The 19,884-nt window shown below is 42.2% G+C and overlaps 1 protein-coding gene across 3 annotated transcripts; it reads left to right on the top strand.

Moving 5' to 3' along the window:
- The first annotated feature begins 7,480 nt into the window (after positions 1–7,480).
- tlr5a (toll-like receptor 5a) lies at positions 7,481–19,091 on the top strand. Of its 3 annotated transcripts, none has more exons than XM_061705047.1 (4): positions 7,481–7,614; positions 14,066–14,259; positions 16,484–16,572; positions 17,842–19,091. In XM_061705047.1, the coding sequence occupies exons 1-4, from the start codon at positions 7,607–7,609 to the stop codon at positions 18,064–18,066; spliced, it is 516 nt and encodes a 171-aa protein (XP_061561031.1). In that variant the 5' UTR covers positions 7,481–7,606; the 3' UTR covers positions 18,067–19,091. The 3 variants fall into 3 exon arrangements, with proteins under 3 accessions (XP_061561031.1, XP_061561030.1, XP_061561032.1); XM_061705046.1 differs by having other exon boundaries at positions 11,979–14,259; XM_061705048.1 differs by lacking the exon at positions 7,481–7,614 and adding an exon at positions 12,300–12,381.
- The last annotated feature ends 793 nt before the right edge of the window (positions 19,092–19,884 follow it).

The following is a 19,884-nucleotide window of genomic DNA, read 5'->3' as shown; positions in this document are numbered from 1 at the left end:
AACTGATTCTCATTTGCAACGCCAGCCTGGCTGCAGACAGTCTTTGAGGTAGGGAGTTTTATTATATACAGGGACATTTGAATATATTTATTCTTTTGATTGAGATGACATACCTAAATAAATTGTGCAACAGAAGCTTGTAGATGAGTATAGGTGTGATTTATAGGCTGGAAAATGTAATAGGGACATGAGCCTGAAGCCTTACACGCCGGGGTGTTTGTCCAGGCTGCTCCATGCTCCTTTTTTTCCCCGGTGGGGACACAGGGGAAACTCAAGCTACCAGGGTAGCTGGGGAAGTTCCTGAAAAGGTTCCTGTGGTGGGAAAGCCCCTATAGACACAAATTACTAAACGCACAACTCACAATCATGTTGAACGTAGTTGTTGTACTTAGTGGGGGCCAGAGATGGGTAGAGTAGCCAAATATTGTACTCAAGTAAGAGTACTGTTACTTTAGAATAATGTGACTCAAGTCAAAGTAAAAAGTAGCTTGAGTAGGAGTAAGAATTACTCAGTTAAAAAACTGCTCAAGTAGTGAGTAACTCTTACCTTCTGATTTATCTTTTTAAATCAGAGCATGAACCTCAAATAGAATAAAAATAACTAAATAAAATATGAATGTGCAAATTCAGATATTGGTGAAAAATCACTTCATCTGAAACAAATAAAATCGTTATTTTAAAAAACTTTGTAAAATAACAAATTAAGGCAAATTCAGCTCCAAGAAATGCTCTTATATTATTGTTTCCACTTGTTAAACAGCACAATAACATTTTTTTTGGGCCATTGACAAAACTACTCTGTATGTTAAAGCTGTAGTTTTTCGTAGTCTGTAATGTATCCCAAAAACATGCATGGTAGGCTAATTGACAACTCTAAATTGCCCGTAGGTGTGACTGTGAGTGGGAATTGTTGTTTGTTTGTATGTGCCCTGCAATTGGCTGGCAACCAGTTCAGGGTGTACCCCGCCTCCTGCCCGATGATAGCTGGAATAGGCTCCAGCACGCCCGCGACCCTAGTGAGGAGAAGCGGCTCAGAAAATGGATGGATAAACACACAAGTCACTCAAAACTGTTCTTGCGCACTACAAATAACCACCACACACCATATTATCCCCTTGTCACTGTTTGTTTTTTATGTTCAGTGTTTTTTCATTACCCTTCTATGTACCCTGGCTTTGCCGTACTTAAATATAGAATCTCTATCACCCTCTCTAAATAACATTTATCAACACAATACAAAAAAAATCTCCCGAAAACTGTCAAAAAAACAACAACAAAGAATGCATAGTAATTTACAACCCCAATTCCAATGAAGTTGGGACACTGTGTTAAAAATAAATAAAAATAGAATACAATGATTTGCAAATCATGTTCAACCTCTATTTAATTGAATACACTACAAAGATAAGATATTTAATGTTCAAACTGATAAACTTAATTGTTTTTAGCAAATAATCATTAACTTATAATTTTATGGCTGCAACACGCTCCAAAAAAGCTGGGACAGGATCATGTTTACCACTGTGTTACATCAACTTTTCTTTTAACAACATTCAATAAACGTTTAGGAACTGAGGACACTAATTGTTGAAGCTTTGTAGGTGAAATTCTTTCCAATTCTTGCTTGATGTACAGCTTCAGCTGTTCAAGAGTCCGGGGTCTCTGTTGTCGTATTATACGCTTCATAATGCGCCACACATTTCCAATGGGAGACAGGTCTGGACTGCAGGCAGGCCATTCTAGTACCCGCACTCTTTTACTACGAAGCCACGCTGTTGTAACACGTGCAGAATGTGGTTTGGCATTGCCTTGCTGAAATAAGCAGGGGTGTCCATGAAAAAGACATTGCTTGGATGGCAGCACATGTTTCTCCAAAACCTGTATTTAACATTAATGGTGCCTTCACAGATGTATAAGTTACCCATGCCATTGTCACTAACACAGCCCCATAACCATCACAGATGGTGGCTTTTGAACTTTGCGTCCATAACAGTCCCGATGGTTATTTTGCTCTTTGGCCCGGAGGACACGACGTCCACAATTTCCAAAAACAATTTGAAATGTGGACTCCTCGGACCACAGAACACTTTTCCACTTTGCATCTGTCCATCTTAGTTGAGCTCGGGCCCAGAGAAGCCGGCAGCGTTTCTGGGTGTTGTTGATAAATGGCTTTTGCTTTGCATAGTAGTTTCAAGTTGCACTTACGCATGTAGCGGCAAACTGTATTTACTGACATTGGTTTTCTGTAGTGTTCTCTGTAAGGTTTTAAGGTTTTCTGTAAGGTACTTCCGTCGATAATACACTCTGACCGGAAAGGCTTCATTAAGGGTAGAAGTTCTACAAATAATGTCGGACGTCTGTTAAAGTTAATAAGCATGTCACAACGTAAAAATCTAAACGCAATCATCATGTCACTTGACGCAGAGAAAGCTTTTGATAAAGTTAACTGGTCTTTCCTGTTTTCAGTACTTCGCAAATTTGGCTTTGGAGATTCATTTTTACATTGGATAGCAACATTATACAATTTGCCAAAAGCGACACTCACCATAAATAGGATTACTTCACGAGGTTTTACATTACAAAGAGGAACTAGACAAGGATGTCCACTCTCACCAATGCTATTTGCAATATTCATCGAACCTCTTGCTGTCGCTATACGTCAGAATCTAATATTAAAGGTATCTGCTCACTAGTGACAGAATACAAAATCAATCTATATGCTGATGATATTCTTCTTTACTTACAGGAACCCAAATATTCTCTTCAGGCAGTCTTCAACCTCATTAAAACATTTTCACAAATATCAGACTACTTTATCAACTGGACAAAATCAACAATACTCCAAATAACAGCAAACTCATGGCTAACCAATCTAAATTACACACCACTTTTGGAAAAAAGCTCATTTTACTCAAGACACTGGAATAACTTGCCTATATCACTACTGGGAAGAATAGCTACAATAAAAATGAAAACCGTACCTCAAATAAATTATTTTCAATGATTCCATTTAAACCCACATTTAAATGGTTTCAAACCTTAGATTCTGCTCTAATAAATTTTTATTCAAAAAATAAGAAACATAGAATTAGTTTATCCACTCTTCAGAAACGTAAACAGGAGGGAGGCCTAAATGCTCCCAACTTTAAACACTATTATTTAAACACTATTATTTAGCGAACCAATTACAATACCTCATCAAACTGCACTGCAATGGTTGAGGAGTGTGATTCTTGGCTGGAATTGGAACAAATAGACTGCAACAAAATCAAACTCCCATTTATTTCCACAAGTCTTAAATGCCATAAATGCTTCAAGAACCTAATAATCGCATCCATTTTAACGGCTTGGTGGCAAAGTTTAGAATCTACAGGATCTCAATCAGCTCCCAGTATGCTCTCCCCAATTTTGCATAATCCAGATTTCGAAATTAATATACCCTTTCATTTTAGTACATGGTAACAACATGGAATTGACCACCTACAACAACTATTAAACAATAATGTTTTTATGACACGCGATGAACAGTTCCAAGAATTCCAAATAACAGGTGGAAACTTTCTGCAATACAATAAATTAAAAGCAGTAATTTAAAAAAAGAATACCAACACTCCAGAGCACCCTTGAACTGTCAACTGTCAAGTATGTCAAGCAAATAGTGAAGCTTCTCCCGCAAAGTAAAATAAATCTTTCAAAAGTTTATAAATTAATTTCATGTACTAAATCAATGCACTTACCAATCACCGAATGGAAAGAAGACGTTTCCATGTCCGCTGGCCGTAGCTACTGTATACAGATTTGTAACAATATGTTTAGAATGACAAAAAACACAAATCTACAGTTTATACAATATAAAGTGCTTCATAGAACACACTTTACTCAGTACACTATGCATAAAATGGGCTATTCTCCATCTACTATATGCGCGCAATGTACCAAAAATACCGAAGACACCTATTTTCATGCTATATGGGAATGTAAACCAATTCAATGCTTTTGGTCTTCGGCTACACAAAAACTCTCTTCCATTTTGAATTTCAGGATTCCACTTTCCCCAAGATTGTGCATACTTGGCGACTTAAGCATAATCGACCTCCCTAATAATTATTCACAATTATTACTTGTCGCGTTAGCTACCGCTAAGAAAACAATTGTATTAAACTGGAAAAAACAAACAAGCTATTAACATCAATCAGTGGCAAAATATCATCATAGAATATATTGCGTTAGAAAAAATATCAGCAGAACGAAAAAATCAATTACATGTATACATAGATAGCTGGTCACCTTTCCTCAACATGCTAAATCTAGACTCTTCATTCCTTTGCCTGGGTGCCATTTGACAATAACAAGACTATCTTCGTAAGTGTGAAAGTAAACTTTTGAATTTTGTATTCTTTGTTGTTGTTTTATTATTATTATTATATTTATTTATGTATGTATTTTTCTTTTCCCACACCTTTTAGATCGGTTTGCAGGTTCCGGCGTCTGTGGGGGCGGGACTTTCTTCACTCCTTCCCAATCTAGGGGTGGGGGGAAACCACTGGGGTGACCTCCCGGGGAGTATTGGTGGTGTGACCTGCCCATGTTCCGTGGGTGCTGGAGCGGTGCTTGCTCCCGCCTGGTTCCCCCGCTCTGGCTGCTGGTGGGGCCCCCCTGTTGCTCCTTGGGCCTGCTTCCTCCTCTTCTGTCTGTTCCTTGCGTCCCGCTGCAGTCGCCTCTTCCTCTTCCCTCTTTATTTTAAATATTTATAAGGTGTTTTTTTCTTTGTTTTTAAATGCTTTTAATTATGTAAAGCACATTGAGTTACCTTGTGTATGAAATGCGGTGTCAATTCACTTGTAAGTGTCCACAGGCACACACCCCTGGGACTCTTTCACTGGGTGTGGGGCCACTTACTTATTGCGACAAATAACTCATGAATATGCAATTGCTTGTGTATCCCCTCACTCATACTCTCGTCCGATAGACTTTTATAATTTACATTTACAATCCCACCCCACTTCAGTTGTACCGCCGGGTTCACAACCCTTGCATGCGTCTTCTCCTGTCCTTGTCCTGTTCTAGCTTGTCCTGTCCTTCCTTCACACTACAGCCCCATGCAACACTCATATTTAATGTTTCATTGTTCTCGATAATGTAATGACTTACTTTTTTCATCCTGTTTACAATTAGTGCTTTGTCTTTTGTCTTCGTTTCTCTCTCCTCTCTAGAAACTTTGTTCTGTTCGACTCTGATTCTAAATTATAACACTAAGAAAACACAGTGGAAGCTCAAAAACTCCATTGTGACACAGTAAAACTGTACCGGCATACAGATGTTCCATTCTGCTTAACCTAATAGCCGAACAGGACCAAAAAACCTGTTGTTGAAGAGAAACAAGAGCAGGGCTCCCGTTATTACAACAACTACATTTATTGTACTGGCTCAACCGCATGAGGTATACATTCAACAATTTGTTATTATTTGTTTCCATGCCATCCATCCATCCATTTTCTGAGCCGCTTCTCCTCACTAGGGTTATGGGCGTGCTGGAGCCTATCCCAGCTGTCATCGGGCAGGAGGCGGGGTACACCCTGAACTGGTTGCCAGCCAATCGCAGGGCACCTAGAAACAAACAACCATTCACACTCACAGTCACAGTCACACCTACGGGCAATTTAGAGTCTCCAATTAATGCATGTTTTTGGGATGTGGGAGGAAACCGGAGTGCCCGGAGAAAACCCACACAGGCACAGGGAGAACATGCAAGCGCCACACAGGCGGGGCCGGGGATTGAACCCGGGTCCTCACAACTGTGAGGCTGACGCTCTAACCAGTCGTCCACCGTGCCGCCTGTTTCCATTCCATTTTCTCAAAATATGTCTAAGTGTAAAGGTTGGTGAATGCTGTTCTAGAGCATGGTCGGCACATCGCTTTTTCTTTTTTTAAACTTACTGGCACTTACTCAACAGTGTTCCTAATGTTGTAGCCAGGCTATTATACTTGTGATTGTTTTGAGTGGTGAGGAAATGGTAGCATGTGAAGGGGCCGCCTTGTGTCCTCTTTTTTTTTTTTTCCAGACGTGTGCAGTCGGAAATTGCAAAATGTGTATTTTGAGAGATTACACAATGAACGGAAGCCCCTCTGGTTTTTCAAACTAAAACGCACCTCTCTAAAAGCAACTCAACTCACGGGTGTCTGCCGAACAGTTTGCACACATTCAGAGGAAATAAACCTGGATGGCTTCCATTTCAAATGAAAATACCCACAAAAGATGAAATCCATGAAGTAGTGACCACTTTTTGGGGGGATTAGTTATACATATTTTAAAGCTCTATGAACCTGCCCAGACTGTTATTAATCGTCCCCACACTCCTATTAACCCACACTCCTATTAACCTCTAACATACTCTTATTAACACTTTCTATATCCTCTTAAACACCTTTTAAACTCTTAAAAATACAGTAATGCACAGTATTACTGTACACTATGTATGTTGTATTCTTTGTAATATGTGATTTGACTCATTTTTATTTGTGTTTTTACTGTTTTGTTTTGGCTAGGAAGAGTTTATATTACCACAAAAAACAAACAAAAAACAAAAAAACAGCATACACTCAAAATCCTGCAATATGGCAAATTATGTTTGATATGATTATGAAAAGAAATTTGGATTGCACCGAATCCACAATAGGTGAACCGCGATATGGCGAGGGAACACTGTCCTAAAATTCCCGTTGCACTAGCGTATGCGAGTGAGAAAAAAAAAAAATATTGCGAAAGCATTTCACTAGTGGATGTAAAAGTGTTTCACTTGTTTGAGTGCGGGGGGAAATCGTGTATGAGTGTATTTCACTAGTACTGTATATCTATAAGTGTTTCACTTGTGTATTTGAGCATTGCAGAATGAATTATTCAATTTTTTAACATACAATTCATTTTCAAAATTAATATCTCTCAAACAGTTATTTTGGTTGAGAGACTTTTTGATACAGCTCATTTATTGGATCTCATAAATGTTATTAGCGATTCTAATGTTATTAGTGTGAATAAAGATATTATTAAATACTATTTTGAGGGGAAAGAGAAGCACAAGAAATGTAACAGAAGACCTTTTGTAAAAGTGAATAAATCTAAGCATGGTCAGTGACTGATTAGATTTGCTTGTCTCATTAGATCAAATTCAGTGTGATAAGAGGGTGCAATGAACCATGCTATGTTGACATAGAGAGCTGAGCCATACAGTAATTGTGTGGTGGCAGCTAGAACAAGAGTAATTACAGTGAGGACCGTCATTCGTTATCAGTTAAATACAAACACAACTGTTTAAATGAAGTTTTGCCAGAGGAGTCAGTATATGTACATGGGTGTCTTTTATGAGTGTGGCAAGCTGCACCAGTGAGCTATTAACCAACTTAAAAGCAAACAGTCTTACACAATTTCCTCCTCTCTTAAGTACTTTGCTCATGCACTGCGCTCTCACTGGTAGCTGCTTTACCACAAAGCCACTGTGACCACCTCATCCTGAAAAGCTCACTTTCAATGTGTGCCCCACCAGGATAATGAACTGCAAAAAGTGCAACATGTGGACAATGGCTCTTCAGCTGCTCTTCATTGGTTTGAATGTGCAGGTAGGTGTCACACCCTAACAAGATCAATGCCAATTGTGGTTTTTAGGGAAGGGTGCTGGCTTGGAAATTTGTTAATAATTTTTTTGTTTGTGGATCAAATTGAAGATAGTCTTTTTAATTTTTAGTTTTTGTGGCTTGTATTTTAAACAGCACACCTGTTTTTGTGATTCAGAGGTTTGTGACGGAGCTTCAGGGTTGGGTGGAGATGTGCGGGAAAGTGTATTTGCGGTGTTGAATATAACGGCTGTGAAACAATCTTTAAATAACATATAAAACTGTAATTAAGTCACCTCTCCCTCTTTTCATTCGCTCCACCACCACTAATATAACATCCAGTATGATAGCTGCTAACTAACAGAGCAAGTCTGTGCCCCCATACTGTATATGGGCAGGACTTGATATTAACACCCACCAACCCACCAAATGCGGGTGAATTTCAGCAGTGGCGGGTTTCACCGCCAATTCGGCAGGTTATAGTTCAATCGGTAAAAAAATAAAAGCACATCTGCCTCAGAGTTCTGAAGACTCGGGTTCAAATCCAGGCTTCACCTGTGTGGAGTTTTCATGTTCTCCCCGTGCCTGCGTAGGTTTTCTCCTGGTACTCCGGTTTCCTCCCAAATCCCAAAAACATGCATGGTAGATTGATTGTAAGACTCCAAAATTGCCCAAAAGTGTGAATCTGACTGCGAATGGTTGTTTGTTTCTATGTGCCCTGCGATTGGCTGGCGACCAGTTCAGGTTGTACCCCGCCTCTTGCCCGACGATTGCTGGGATAGGCTCCAGCACACCCGCGAGGATAAGTGAGGATAAGCAGTACAGAAAATGGATGGATGGAAAAAGTATCACCATCCCCCCACCACATTGTTTTTCGACTGGGAAACATTTCTTTCATCATTCCCCATTATTATCAGGAATATTTTATATTTTTGCAATGTGGATGTAAGTAGTCTCAGACAGCCTTACTTTGATTAAAGCAACCTTGTTGTCAAACATTTACCGCAAAATGTATTTTATTTGAACATTCATGACATCGTCATAGTTTTTTTATCCTAATTATTTCTTTTTTTACAATGGACATATTAAAAACAAAATAAATAAAATCCCCCTCCTTGAGCCGTCACCTTGTCGTGGTGGAGGGGTTTGTGTGTCCCAGTGATCCTAGGAGCTAGGAGCTAGGAGCTAAGTTGTCTGGGGCTTTATGCCCCTGGCAGGGTCACCCATGAAAAACAGGTCCTAGGTGAGGGACCAGACAAAATAAAATAAAATAAAAAATAAATAAATATATAAATAATTATTTATAAATAAATAATTTAGCTGACATTAAACAACCAAAAGTACAATGTTTTCCATTGTAAACCCCCTTTGACGAGTTTAGAATTGTTTCAGGAATGCAAACTTTACCGGGTACATCGCAGAAAAACTCCTTACTGAAGTCCCACTCTGCATGACGTTTTTCTCGATCAAAGTGGTCTTCCGGCCACTTGGGTTCTTGGTGACTAGAAAGTAACAAATAATTATCATGAGATTATTAAATTATTATTACATCAGAGCAGTGTGAGCTGGGCGGTGGCCGAAGGCGGGGACCTTGGCAATCCGATCCCCGGCTACAGAAGCTGGCTCTAGGGAGGTGGAATGTCACCTCTCTGGCAGGGAAGGAGCCCGAGCTGGTGTGTGAGGTCGAGAAGTTCCGACTAGATATAGTCGGACTCGCCTCCACACACAGCTTGGGCTCTGGTACCAGTCCTCTCGAGAGGGGTTGGACTCTCTTCCACTCTGGAGTTGCCCACGGTGAGAGGCGCCGAGCAGGTGTGGGTATACTTATTGCCCCCCGGCTCGGCACCTGTACGTTGGGGTTCACCCCGGTGGACGAGAGGGTAGCCGCCCTCCGCCTTCGGGTGGGGGGACGGGTCCTGACTGTTGTTTGTGCCTATGCACCAAACAGCAGTTCAGAGTACCCACCCTTTTTGGAGTCCTTGGAGGAGGTGCTGGAGAGCGCCCCCGCTGGGGAGTCCATTGTTCTGTTGGGGGACTTCAATGCTCACGTGGGCAATGACAGTGAGACCTGGAAGGGCGTGATTGGGAGGAACGGCCTCCCCGATCAGAACCCGAGCGGTGTTCTGTTATTGGACTTCTGTGCTCGTCATGGATTGTCCATAACGAACACCATGTTCAAGCATAAGGGTGTCCACATGTGCACTTGGCACCAGGACACCCTAGGTCGCAGTTCGATGATCGACTTTGTGGTCGTGTCATCGGACTTGCGGCCACGTCTTGGACACTCGGGTGAAGAGAGGGGCGGAGCTGTCAACTGATCACCACCTGGTGGTGAGTTTGCTCAGATGGTGGGGGAAGATGCCGGTCCGACGTGGCAGGCCCAAACGTATTGTGAGGGTCTGCTGGGAACGTCTGGCAGAATCCCCTGTCAGAAGGAGTTTCAACTCCCACCTCTGACAGAACTTTGCTCATGTTCCGGGGGAGGCTGGGGACATCGAGTCTGAGTGGACCATGTTCCACGCCTCCATTGCTGAGGCGGCAGACCGGAGCTGTGGCCGTAAGGTGGTCGGTGCCTGTCGTGGCGGCAATCCTTAACCCGTTGGTGGACACCAACGGTGAGGGATGCCGTTAAGCTGAAGAAGGAGTCCTATTGGGCCTTTTTGGCCTGTGGGACTCCTGAGGCACCTGATGGGTACCGCGTGGCCAAGCGGAATGCAGCTCTGGTGGTCGCTGAAGCAAAAACTCGGGTATGGGAGGAGTTCGGTGAGGCCATGGAGAAAGACTTCCGGACGGCTTCGAGGAAATTCTGGTCCACCATCCGACGTCTCAGGAGAGGAAAGCAGTGCACCACCAACACTGTGTATAGTGGGGATGGGGCACTGCTGACCTCGACTCGGGACGTTGTGAGTCGGTGGGGAGAATACTTCGAAGACCTCCTCAATTCCACCGACACGCCTTCCCATGAGGAAGCAGAGTGTGGATTCTTTGAGGCGGGCTCTTCTATCTCTGGGTTTGAAGTCACGAGGTAGTTAAAAAGCTCCTCGGTGGCAGGGCCCCGGGGGTGGATGAGATTCGCCCGGAGTTCCTAAAGGCTCTGGATGTTGTGGGGCTGTCCTGGTTGACACGCCTCTGCAACATCGCGTGGACATCAGGGACAGTGCCTCTGGATTGGCAGACCTGGGTGGTGGTCCCCCTTTTTAAGAAGGGGGACCGGAGGGTGTGTTCCAACTACAGGGGGATCACACTGCTCAGCCTCCCTGGTAAGGTCTATTCAGGGGTGCTGGAGAGGAGGGTCCGTCGGGAAGTCGAATCTCAGATTCAGGAGGAGCAGTGTGGTTTTCGTCCTGGCCGTGGAACAGTGGACCAGCTCTACACCCTCGGCAGACCATGGTCCTCAGTCGGAAAAGGGTGGCATGCCCTCTCTGGGTCGGGGATGAGATCCTGCCCCAAGTGGAGGAGTTCAAGTATCTTGGGGTCTTGTTCACGAGTGAGGGAAGAATGGAACGGGAGATCGACAGACGGATCGGTGCAGCGTCTGCAGTGATGCGGACTTTGTATCGGTCCGTTGTGGTAAAGAAGGAGCTAAGCCGAAAAGCGAAGCTCTCAATTTACCGGTCGATCTTCGTTCCTACCCTCACCGATGGTCATGAGCTGTGGGTCGTGACCGAAAGAACGAGATCCCGGATACAAGCGGCCGAAATGAGTTTCCTTCCTTCCTCTCCCTTAGAGATAGGGTGAGAAGCTCGGTCATCCGGGAGGATCTCAGAGTAGAGCCGCTGCTCCTCCTCATTGAGAGGAGCCAGATGAGGTGGCTGGGGCATCTGATTCGGATGCCTCCCGGACGCCTCCCTGGTGAAGTGTTCCGGGCACGTCCCACCGGGAGGAGACCCCGGGGACGACCCAGGACACGCTGGAGAGACTACGTCCTTCGGCTGGCCTGGGAACGCCTCGGGATCCCTCCGGAAGAGCTGGATGAAGTGGCTGGGGAGAGGGAAGTCTGGGCGTCCCTGCTAAAGCTACTGCCCCCGCGACCTGACCCGGATAAGCGGTAGAAAATGGATGGATGGATGGATGGATAAATAAAATCTTCCAAAAAGCCTATTGAGGGCCCGCTCCATGCTTGTAGCCCTGGTACAAGATTCCAAATTTCCCCCAGGAAATGTCTTTGTTGATTCGTGGATCAGACACCTGTTTGTGTGCAGCAACTTGAACATTGAACAGTTGGACATGTGCATTCAAAAGTTTTACGGTCAAATTAACTTCACCTGTAAAATTAGGGTTTGGTCGCCACTTTAGGAACGGAACTCCACTTAAAACAAAGTATTCACTGTTAAAAAAAAAAAAAAAAAAGTTTTTTTTTCTTTCTACAGGTTGTCACATCTTGTAAAATATATGGCCTTGTAGCAGCTTGTCACGGACAAAGTCTTCAGTGGGTACCTGCTCTGCCTCCAAACATCACCCACCTCTACTTGGAGAGGAACAGAATTCCTGAGATTAACAACACGTCACTCCAAAACCTGGAACAGCTGCTCGAGTTGGATCTTGGGAAGCAGTTTGTGCCGCTCATGATAAGGAACGACGCCTTCCTCAGGCAGACTCAGTTGGTTCGCTTGGTTCTGGGCGACAATATTGGCCTTCAACTGGAGCCGCAAGCATTTGCAGGGATGATCAGTTTAAAGCACCTCTTCATGGACCACTGCTTCTTGACAGACTCCATATTGGCACACAACTACCTCGAGCAACTATTGTCCTTAGAAGAGCTTAATCTTTTTGGTAATTTACTACGAAGACTAAAACCTGGACTTTTCTTTAAAAACCTTTCAAAGTTGAAACAGATAAACCTCATGTTAAATAAGATTGAACAACTATGTGAAGAAGATCTCATTGGTTTCAGGGGGAAGTATTTCACACACTTCAATTTAGACTCCAATCACTTGTACAAAATGGCCACTATCGACTTCGATTGGGAAAGATGTGGAAACCCCTTTCGAGGAATGGCCTTCAATATCCTTGATTTATCAACCAATGGGTTCAATGTGACCACAACCAAACTGTTTCTCAAAGCAATGCGGGGTACTCCAATTGATCATCTCATATTCTCCGGACACTTGGGGAAAGGTTTCTCACATGACAACCTACCAGATCCAGACAGGCACACATTTGAAGGTCTTGGGAACAGCACATTAAGGATTTTTGATGTGTCTAAAAACAGAATATTTGCCTTGCAGAGAGCTGTTTTCAGTCCTCTGAGCAATGTGCTCATAATTGATGTCTCGCAAAACAAAATCAACCAAATTAACGGCCAGGCCTTTAGTGGTATGCAGGGAAATTTAAGATTGCTCAACTTGTCATTTAACATTCTAGGAGAAGTATATTCACACACATTTAGCAGTCTGACAGAACTTTGGGTTTTGGATTTGTCTTTTAATAACATTGGTGTGCTGGGTGATCAAGCTTTTGAAGGTCTTCCTAAACTACAAGAGTTATATATGACAGGAAACTCATTGCGGATTTTGGGTAATCCCGCATTATTGCACAACCTTAAATTTCTCCTTCTAGGCGACAATCGTTTAGTTGATTTATACAATATAGGTAAACTAAGCATCAACGCTATTCATGTGGATGTGACAAATAACCGATTAACAAACCTTGAGGATGTTTTTCTAATGTTAACCAACTTCAAGCAGCTTCAGAAATTATTTTTCGGTGGTAATTTTATTAAGTGGTGCACACTCGGTCAGAATATCTCAATTCCTCTTAATCACAGTTTACAAGTGCTGGATCTTCATGATAGCTCCCTGCAGTTGATTTGGGCTAAGGGGACATGCCTTGATGTGTTTAATCACCTCGACAATCTGGTCGGTCTAAATTTAAGCTTAAACTCCCTCGTGAGTCTCCCACACGGCATTTTCCACGGTCTCAGCTCTATCGTTGTCATTGACCTGTCATCCAATGCCCTGACCTATCTGCAGCCAAATGTTTTTCCCAACAGCCTTAGAAACCTTGACCTTTCCAACAACTTCTTGGCCAATCCTGATCCCATGACCTTTAATTCCCTCCTGCTCCTCAGCCTTTCGGGAAATCGCTTTCACTGTGATTGCCATCTCGAGAGCTTCCTGAAGTGGATGAATGTGACCAACGTAACCTTCTACAGTCCAGTTGAGGATTATCGATGCGAATTTCCGGCTGTTTACTATGACCTTCCGCTGCTCAAATATTTCCGGCTCATTGAACCGTGTGAGGTTGATGATGAGCTGGCGGTCCAAGACCTTAAGTTTGCGCTGTTCATCTTCTCTGCCCTCCTCATCTTCACCGTCACACTCTGTGGGATCGCTTACGCTCGTCTCCGTGGATGCATTTACATTACTTACAAAAAATTTGTCGGTAGAGTTCTCGAGGGTCCCAAAGCCCCGCCTCGTTTGGAGGACGACCAATATGACGCCTACCTGTGTTTCAGCAACATGGACTACAGGTGGGTGGAGGCTGCTTTACTGAAGAAGCTGGACAACATGTTCTCTGAAGAGAACATCCTACACTGTTGCTTCGAAGCCAGAGACTTCCTGCCCGGTGAGGACCACCTTTCCAATATCAGAGATGCCATCTGGGGGAGCAAAAAGACTGTGTGTGTTGTCTCCAAGGAGTTCCTTAAAGGTACAATTTTATTGATATATTACTGAACCCTTCAAACTAGTATTTATGTAATCACTGGAAAGATTATCGATAAATTGATTAATTTTATATACTGTGTATATTTTACACAAATCAACCCAATTCACAGAAAATTCTTCCATCCATCCATTTTGTATACTGCTTATTATCCTCATTAAGGTCACTGGTGAGCTGGAGCCAATTCTAGCTGACTTTGGGCAAGAGGCGGGATACACCGTGGACTTGCCAACCAATCGCAGTAACTAAAATGAACTAATTGATATACTGCCCATCTCTACTGTAAACTGCCAGTGGAGGTTTTATTTATTTAGAGGTAGAGTTTTCAGTTTTCAAACTGTTAGTAAGAGTTGAATGTAGCTCTACCTACAATCCCCGCTCCCTCGCGTCTCTGTTCAAAGAATCTCCCCCAGCTCACTAAACTTGGGGGGAAAAAAGATCCAGGAAGGGACCGGTGAGTTGCTTTGGCCTGGCCACTTCAGTGCGTACCTCACTCGGCTGTAAACGCGCCAGGAACCCGCTGGAATTGGCCTGGAGGAAGGGACCAGTGCATTCTGCTCATCTGGTCACATCAGAGTGCACCTCAGTCGACCGCAAGCATGCAACGTTACTGTACACAGCTCACCAAGAGTATTGCCAAACACAAAATGTTACCGGTTTCATTTTTCTGGAATGTACAGTCAATTAAAAATATGAGATGTGATCAACTTACCTGACGACCTGGTGAGAACGTTGACGTGACTTAAATGGTGGTTTTCCAGGCTCAGTCATATGCAGTTATTTGTGTTTTGGACATTACCAATATATACATTTACCCTTGATTTGAAGTAGAGAGCTGTCCAATTCCTTCGTTTCAACTTTTGTCGCTAACTGGAGTTAAATAATCTTGATTTATTTATTTTTAAATAATAGTGTCTTTTGGACGAGGCTGCTGTGTCCCCTAGCGAGGCTGTGTGTGCATGTGCAAATGATTGACAGACGATTCGGTCACACCTTCCATCGCTACAATCTCTGGTTGGCTATTCTTGTCGCGCCCAGCTGTAAAATAATTGTAAAATTAAATTAGAGGCATTACATGTGGTCAGAGCGGGTTGATTTTTCAAAAGATCATTGCAGTCATCGTTGTTTTTCAAAACTGCTAACTCTCTCTTTAAGAAAAGATGAGGCGCCAACCAGGTGCACCACTAGGGATTTCGGGCTCCAAGAAGAAAAATAGCATTTTGGACCACTTCAATACCGCAAATTGAAAATTCTATTTCTTAAACCCGTGCCAGTCATGGGCCCTCAGAATCATCGTCACGTTTTCCCCTTTATGGCTCCCCTGGTGCCAACCACTTACTCGGGGTACAGACTTAATATAACTTAATAATTGGGTGTAATATGAAGCCAATTACCCGCTTCCAATCCAAGTATGAAAAGGCCCGATACCTCGAAAAGATCATCCTGGTTGAACATGTGGTGGCGTTGTATGTAAAGAATTTTTCAGCTCTTTTTTTCTTCTGATCAGCTCAGAAAACATTTGAGAAAACCAGTCGTGCTGTCCGGCATGTTGCGGCACAATGTGGTACTACACTAAAGGCGCGCAAATCTAAATTCAGACTTGCCTGTATACTGTAAAAACCCATATACAGTAAGATTGCTCCAGTAAGATATAGCGGTGCCTGGAAGATGAACTGCAATATACAGTCCTGTAGCAAAGGTTCACTGTATAGCATTTAATGAGTGGCCTCATCCCAAGCATCGACAGTAAATTCCATAGGTGTGAGTCTAGGGCAGTGATTCCCAAGCAGTGTGCCGTGAGCGCTTTTCAGGTATGCTGTGGGAAATGATCACATTTTACTTAATTGCTCCAAAAAATATTCACAAGAAATAATGGATCTTTGTTCATCTATTTATCCATTTATAATAATGGATATATTTATTAGTTTCACAGCTTTCAGGGGCGGTTTGAATGATGAAAACTGCACAAAATAGGGAGGAATTTGAAATAAACGTGCCGTGGCGTCACCGGTGATCCCCGTGGTTTGGAGGCATAGTGACGGACAGAACAAATAAATGCTCGTTTTAGATGGCAGGAAGTCAATACAATAATTCATGTATCAACTTTTTGTGACATTTTTCAGTTGTTTACACCAGTGGCAGAGTGTGTATTTCTCTCGCTAAGGAAATAAAATGTTTCCACAACTAATTCTCTTGTGCCCCTTTTCAGATGGCTGGTGCTTGGAGGCATTCACCTTGGCTCAGGGCCGCATGCTGAATGAGCTCAAAAATGTTCTGATCATGTTGGTGGTCGGGAAGGTCAGCGCTTCTTCACGAAGATTCTCTGTTTACGCTTTGTACTGTGTGCCTGTTCGCCTTGTGCCATCGCGTGTTAAAATTGGGCCATTTAGAGTGTGTCCGAAACAATTCGAGGAGGGAAAAGAATCAAAGAAAATAAAAAAGGCAAAATGTAAATGCGAAGAATACAGCACTATAAATGAAGAATGGTGTGGCTCATGAGGCGCAAACGGAATAATAGTGCGCAACGGGCTGGCTCCCATGCAAAGTTATGGTCCAGTCATAAAACAACAATAAGTCGGAGGCGCAGTTAGGCGTAAATTATAGGAAGAACAAGGTCTGGTGTCCAACTTTGTCTGTGTCAAGGTTGCGCTGATTACCATTAGACATTCATCATCATGAACATTCATTACTGGTGTTCAGCGATTAAACCTCCGAGCTTGACATGTTAAATGACTTTTCTCGTTCATATACAAATATCTTTTGGAATCTTGAATGATTCAACAGGCGAACAAAGGTGTCGGTCCACCCTTTACCACGATAACAGCTTCAATTCTTCTGAAAAGGCTTTCCACAAGGTTTAGGAGTGTATGCAGGGAATTTTTTTACCACTCTTCCAGAAGCGTATTATTAGTGAAGTCACACAGTGATGTTGGACGAGAACACCTGGATCTCAGTCTGGTTGAGGCCAGGACTCTGTGCGGGCCAGTTAAGTTTATCCACAACAAAGTCTCATCCATCTTTATGGAGCTTGCTTTGGGCACTGGTGAGCAAGGCAGCTGAGCGAACACCTTTGGCAATATTGTGTATTCATATTCTTTTTCTCATCACATATTTCTTTTCTTCACACTACTTGTGGAGGCTGCCAAAGAAAAGGTAAAACTATGACCATAGTGCTGCTGTAATTGAGGTAAAAAAAAAAAGGTTTTGCATCGTATGCTGTATGCTAAGATCTTGCGTGAATACATGCGGACCAGTGGTTCATGTCAAAACTATAGTGTGACCTATTTTTCTGTAAAATGTTGGTCAAATTACGACTAGTACGACCTCAGTGGAGTTCGACTTTATAACTCTGACTTTTTATTCGAACTCTGAAAAAACCGAAAGTCAAGCAGGCTCTCAAGCGCTAAGGGTCTTCCATTAATAAAAAAAAAAAAAAAAAAAAAAAAAAAAAAAAAAAAAAAAAAAACTGCTGTGGTATCAACAGAAAACACGAGAAGGTAAATATTTGAATAAAACACAAAGATGCACCGAGATAATTTGCTACAAATTGCTGTGACCCAACTTTAGGTGGCTCACTACCAGCTGATGAAGTACAACGCAGTTCGAGCGTTCGTCCAGAGGAGAGAGTACCTCATCTGGCCAGAGGACCCTCAGGATCTGGAGTGGTTTTATGAGCGCCTCGTCTCCCAGATACTCAAAGACACTGAGGTGAAGAAGTTGGACGAGGACGCGCCAAAGCCTGACATTCCACCTGAAAACGACATTCAGCTTGAGGACATGCAAGCACAGTAGTGTCTTGTCAACAAGGACGTCTGAATGGAAAAAGCACACCTGCCTCTTTTTTTTTTTTTTTTTTTTTGGTCTTTATAGCAACTGAAATACAAATTTGAAAAAGCTCATTTTAAAGAAACTTAAAGGTAGTCCCGGTCAAGTCTCAACTGTGCACAATACTACTACTCTGAAGACACCTGATCCTGTCTGATCTTGGAAAGGCCTGTAACAGTTTGGGCCCACAAATAGGTGGCTGGCGGGCCGGACGCGGCCTCAGGGGTTGCCTATAGAGTGGCCGTCCTACTTTATGAAGCAGGAGTACTCTATAGGTGAGTAGTAGTATGGCCGTAAACCACACTTCACTTCGCACAACCCGCAGTTGGCCAGTCCATTCGTTGTGGATGTGAGGCTATGAAGTGGGAATTGAAAAATGTTTATGGTTGGGTTGGCACATGTAGATCGTGACTTGTCTCCATGCCAACGATACACAGACAGCCTGTAGAAAAGGCCTCAAAGTCATTCATCATTCGGGGAATAAAATGATCATTGACTGTGTTGTATATAATTTCGGTTCCTATAGGGTTTCTAACTTTTGTATTCATTTGCATATTTGTCTTTGGAGCGGTCCCATCCACGCGACGTCACGGTAGCTGGAACCAGAGGGTACGACTCAGTCTGTACTGTGGATCCCCGATGATACATTTGGTTTGGCTGTGTGCGGGAATCACAACTTGAGTAGCGACACACAAGTATTACTTAAAGTGCCTTCAGCATGAGCCATTACTTGTCGAAGCGGGATGCATCCTCAGTATTTTACGGGACGTTAATGAATGAAAGCTACCATGTATGGATCGTTATGTCAGCTATTCCTCTACCAGAAGTGGTCTGCTTTGTTTTTCAGGATAAGAGCAAGGAAGTGTGCTATTTTAACTATGTAAATGTTGCTAACTCAACAGCGTTTTTTGATATGTTGTAAGTGTACTCATTTGATTATTATTTATCCAATGTTACTTACCAATCTATATTTGGTATATTTCCTTCTTTCTTGTGGTTCTTTGTATTTATATTTAAAATTAAACATTTTCTTAACCCCTTCCTGATATGTTTTCAATTCATGACAGGGCTTAATATTTGTTTTGATTTTCAGTTTTTTTTTAAAAAATGATTTTGTTATAGTTCCTATTTTTGATCTGCTTTGAATATTACAGTATTATTGAATGTGGCCTGACTGATAATAAATCTCTGTGGCCTTTCATATTTTGTATTCGAGTACCCATGGCGTAGGCTATCGCGTGCAGTTTTTTTATTTTAAATTTTTTTTAGTTCATGTTTTTGTTCCTCTATGGACTGTTCAGTTTCTTATTTTGGAATAAAATGAAAGTAAGCGTGAAGACTGTTATACAAAACATTTTGCGATACAATTTCAATACTATCCAAGCAAAATGATTGCACAATATTTTCAGAAGAATAGGTGCGATAACAATATATATATATATATATATATTTTGTTTTGTTTTTGTTTTGTTTGCTTCAGTACACACCAGAAAAAAAGCTGTTTATACTTTCATAATTAACGCAAATTAACTTAGACTTTTTATTTTAGGATTTTAATCCCATTTCATATTTTAAGAAATGTTTTAAAAAATGAATAAAATTCCAAATCAGTGCATTCCTGTACTATTTTGTAAATGCCTACTGAACGGGAAGGAGAACAGGCTCTATGATTGGATGAGTTTGTGATTAAAAATTATTTTGACTAGGCTTGATAATGTCCATGCAAAAAAACAAAAAAAAACGTTAACTGTTCTCGCTGATACAGTTGTTTGACCAATTTCTTTT

This window comes from Phycodurus eques, chromosome 18 (assembly GCF_024500275.1).
Source record: "Phycodurus eques isolate BA_2022a chromosome 18, UOR_Pequ_1.1, whole genome shotgun sequence".
NCBI classification, from domain to species: Eukaryota; Metazoa; Chordata; class Actinopteri; order Syngnathiformes; family Syngnathidae; genus Phycodurus; species Phycodurus eques.
Note: the sequence above shows the minus strand (reverse complement) of the source record. Positions and strands in the feature narration are given on the sequence as shown.

What these genes read in the sequence shown, in the direction of transcription:
- tlr5a (XM_061705046.1), top strand. Translation starts at nt 7,546, where the DNA reads ATGAACTGCAAAAAGTGCAACATGTGGACAATGGCTCTTCAGCTGCTC. An exon ending in TCATTGGTTTGAATGTGCAG is followed by an intron (nt 7,615 to 11,978) that starts GTAGGTGTCACA and finishes TTCTTTCTACAG; the next exon opens with GTTGTCACATCTTGTAAAAT. An exon ending in TCATGTTGGTGGTCGGGAAG is followed by an intron (nt 16,573 to 17,841) that starts GTCAGCGCTTCT and finishes ACCCAACTTTAG; the next exon opens with GTGGCTCACTACCAGCTGAT.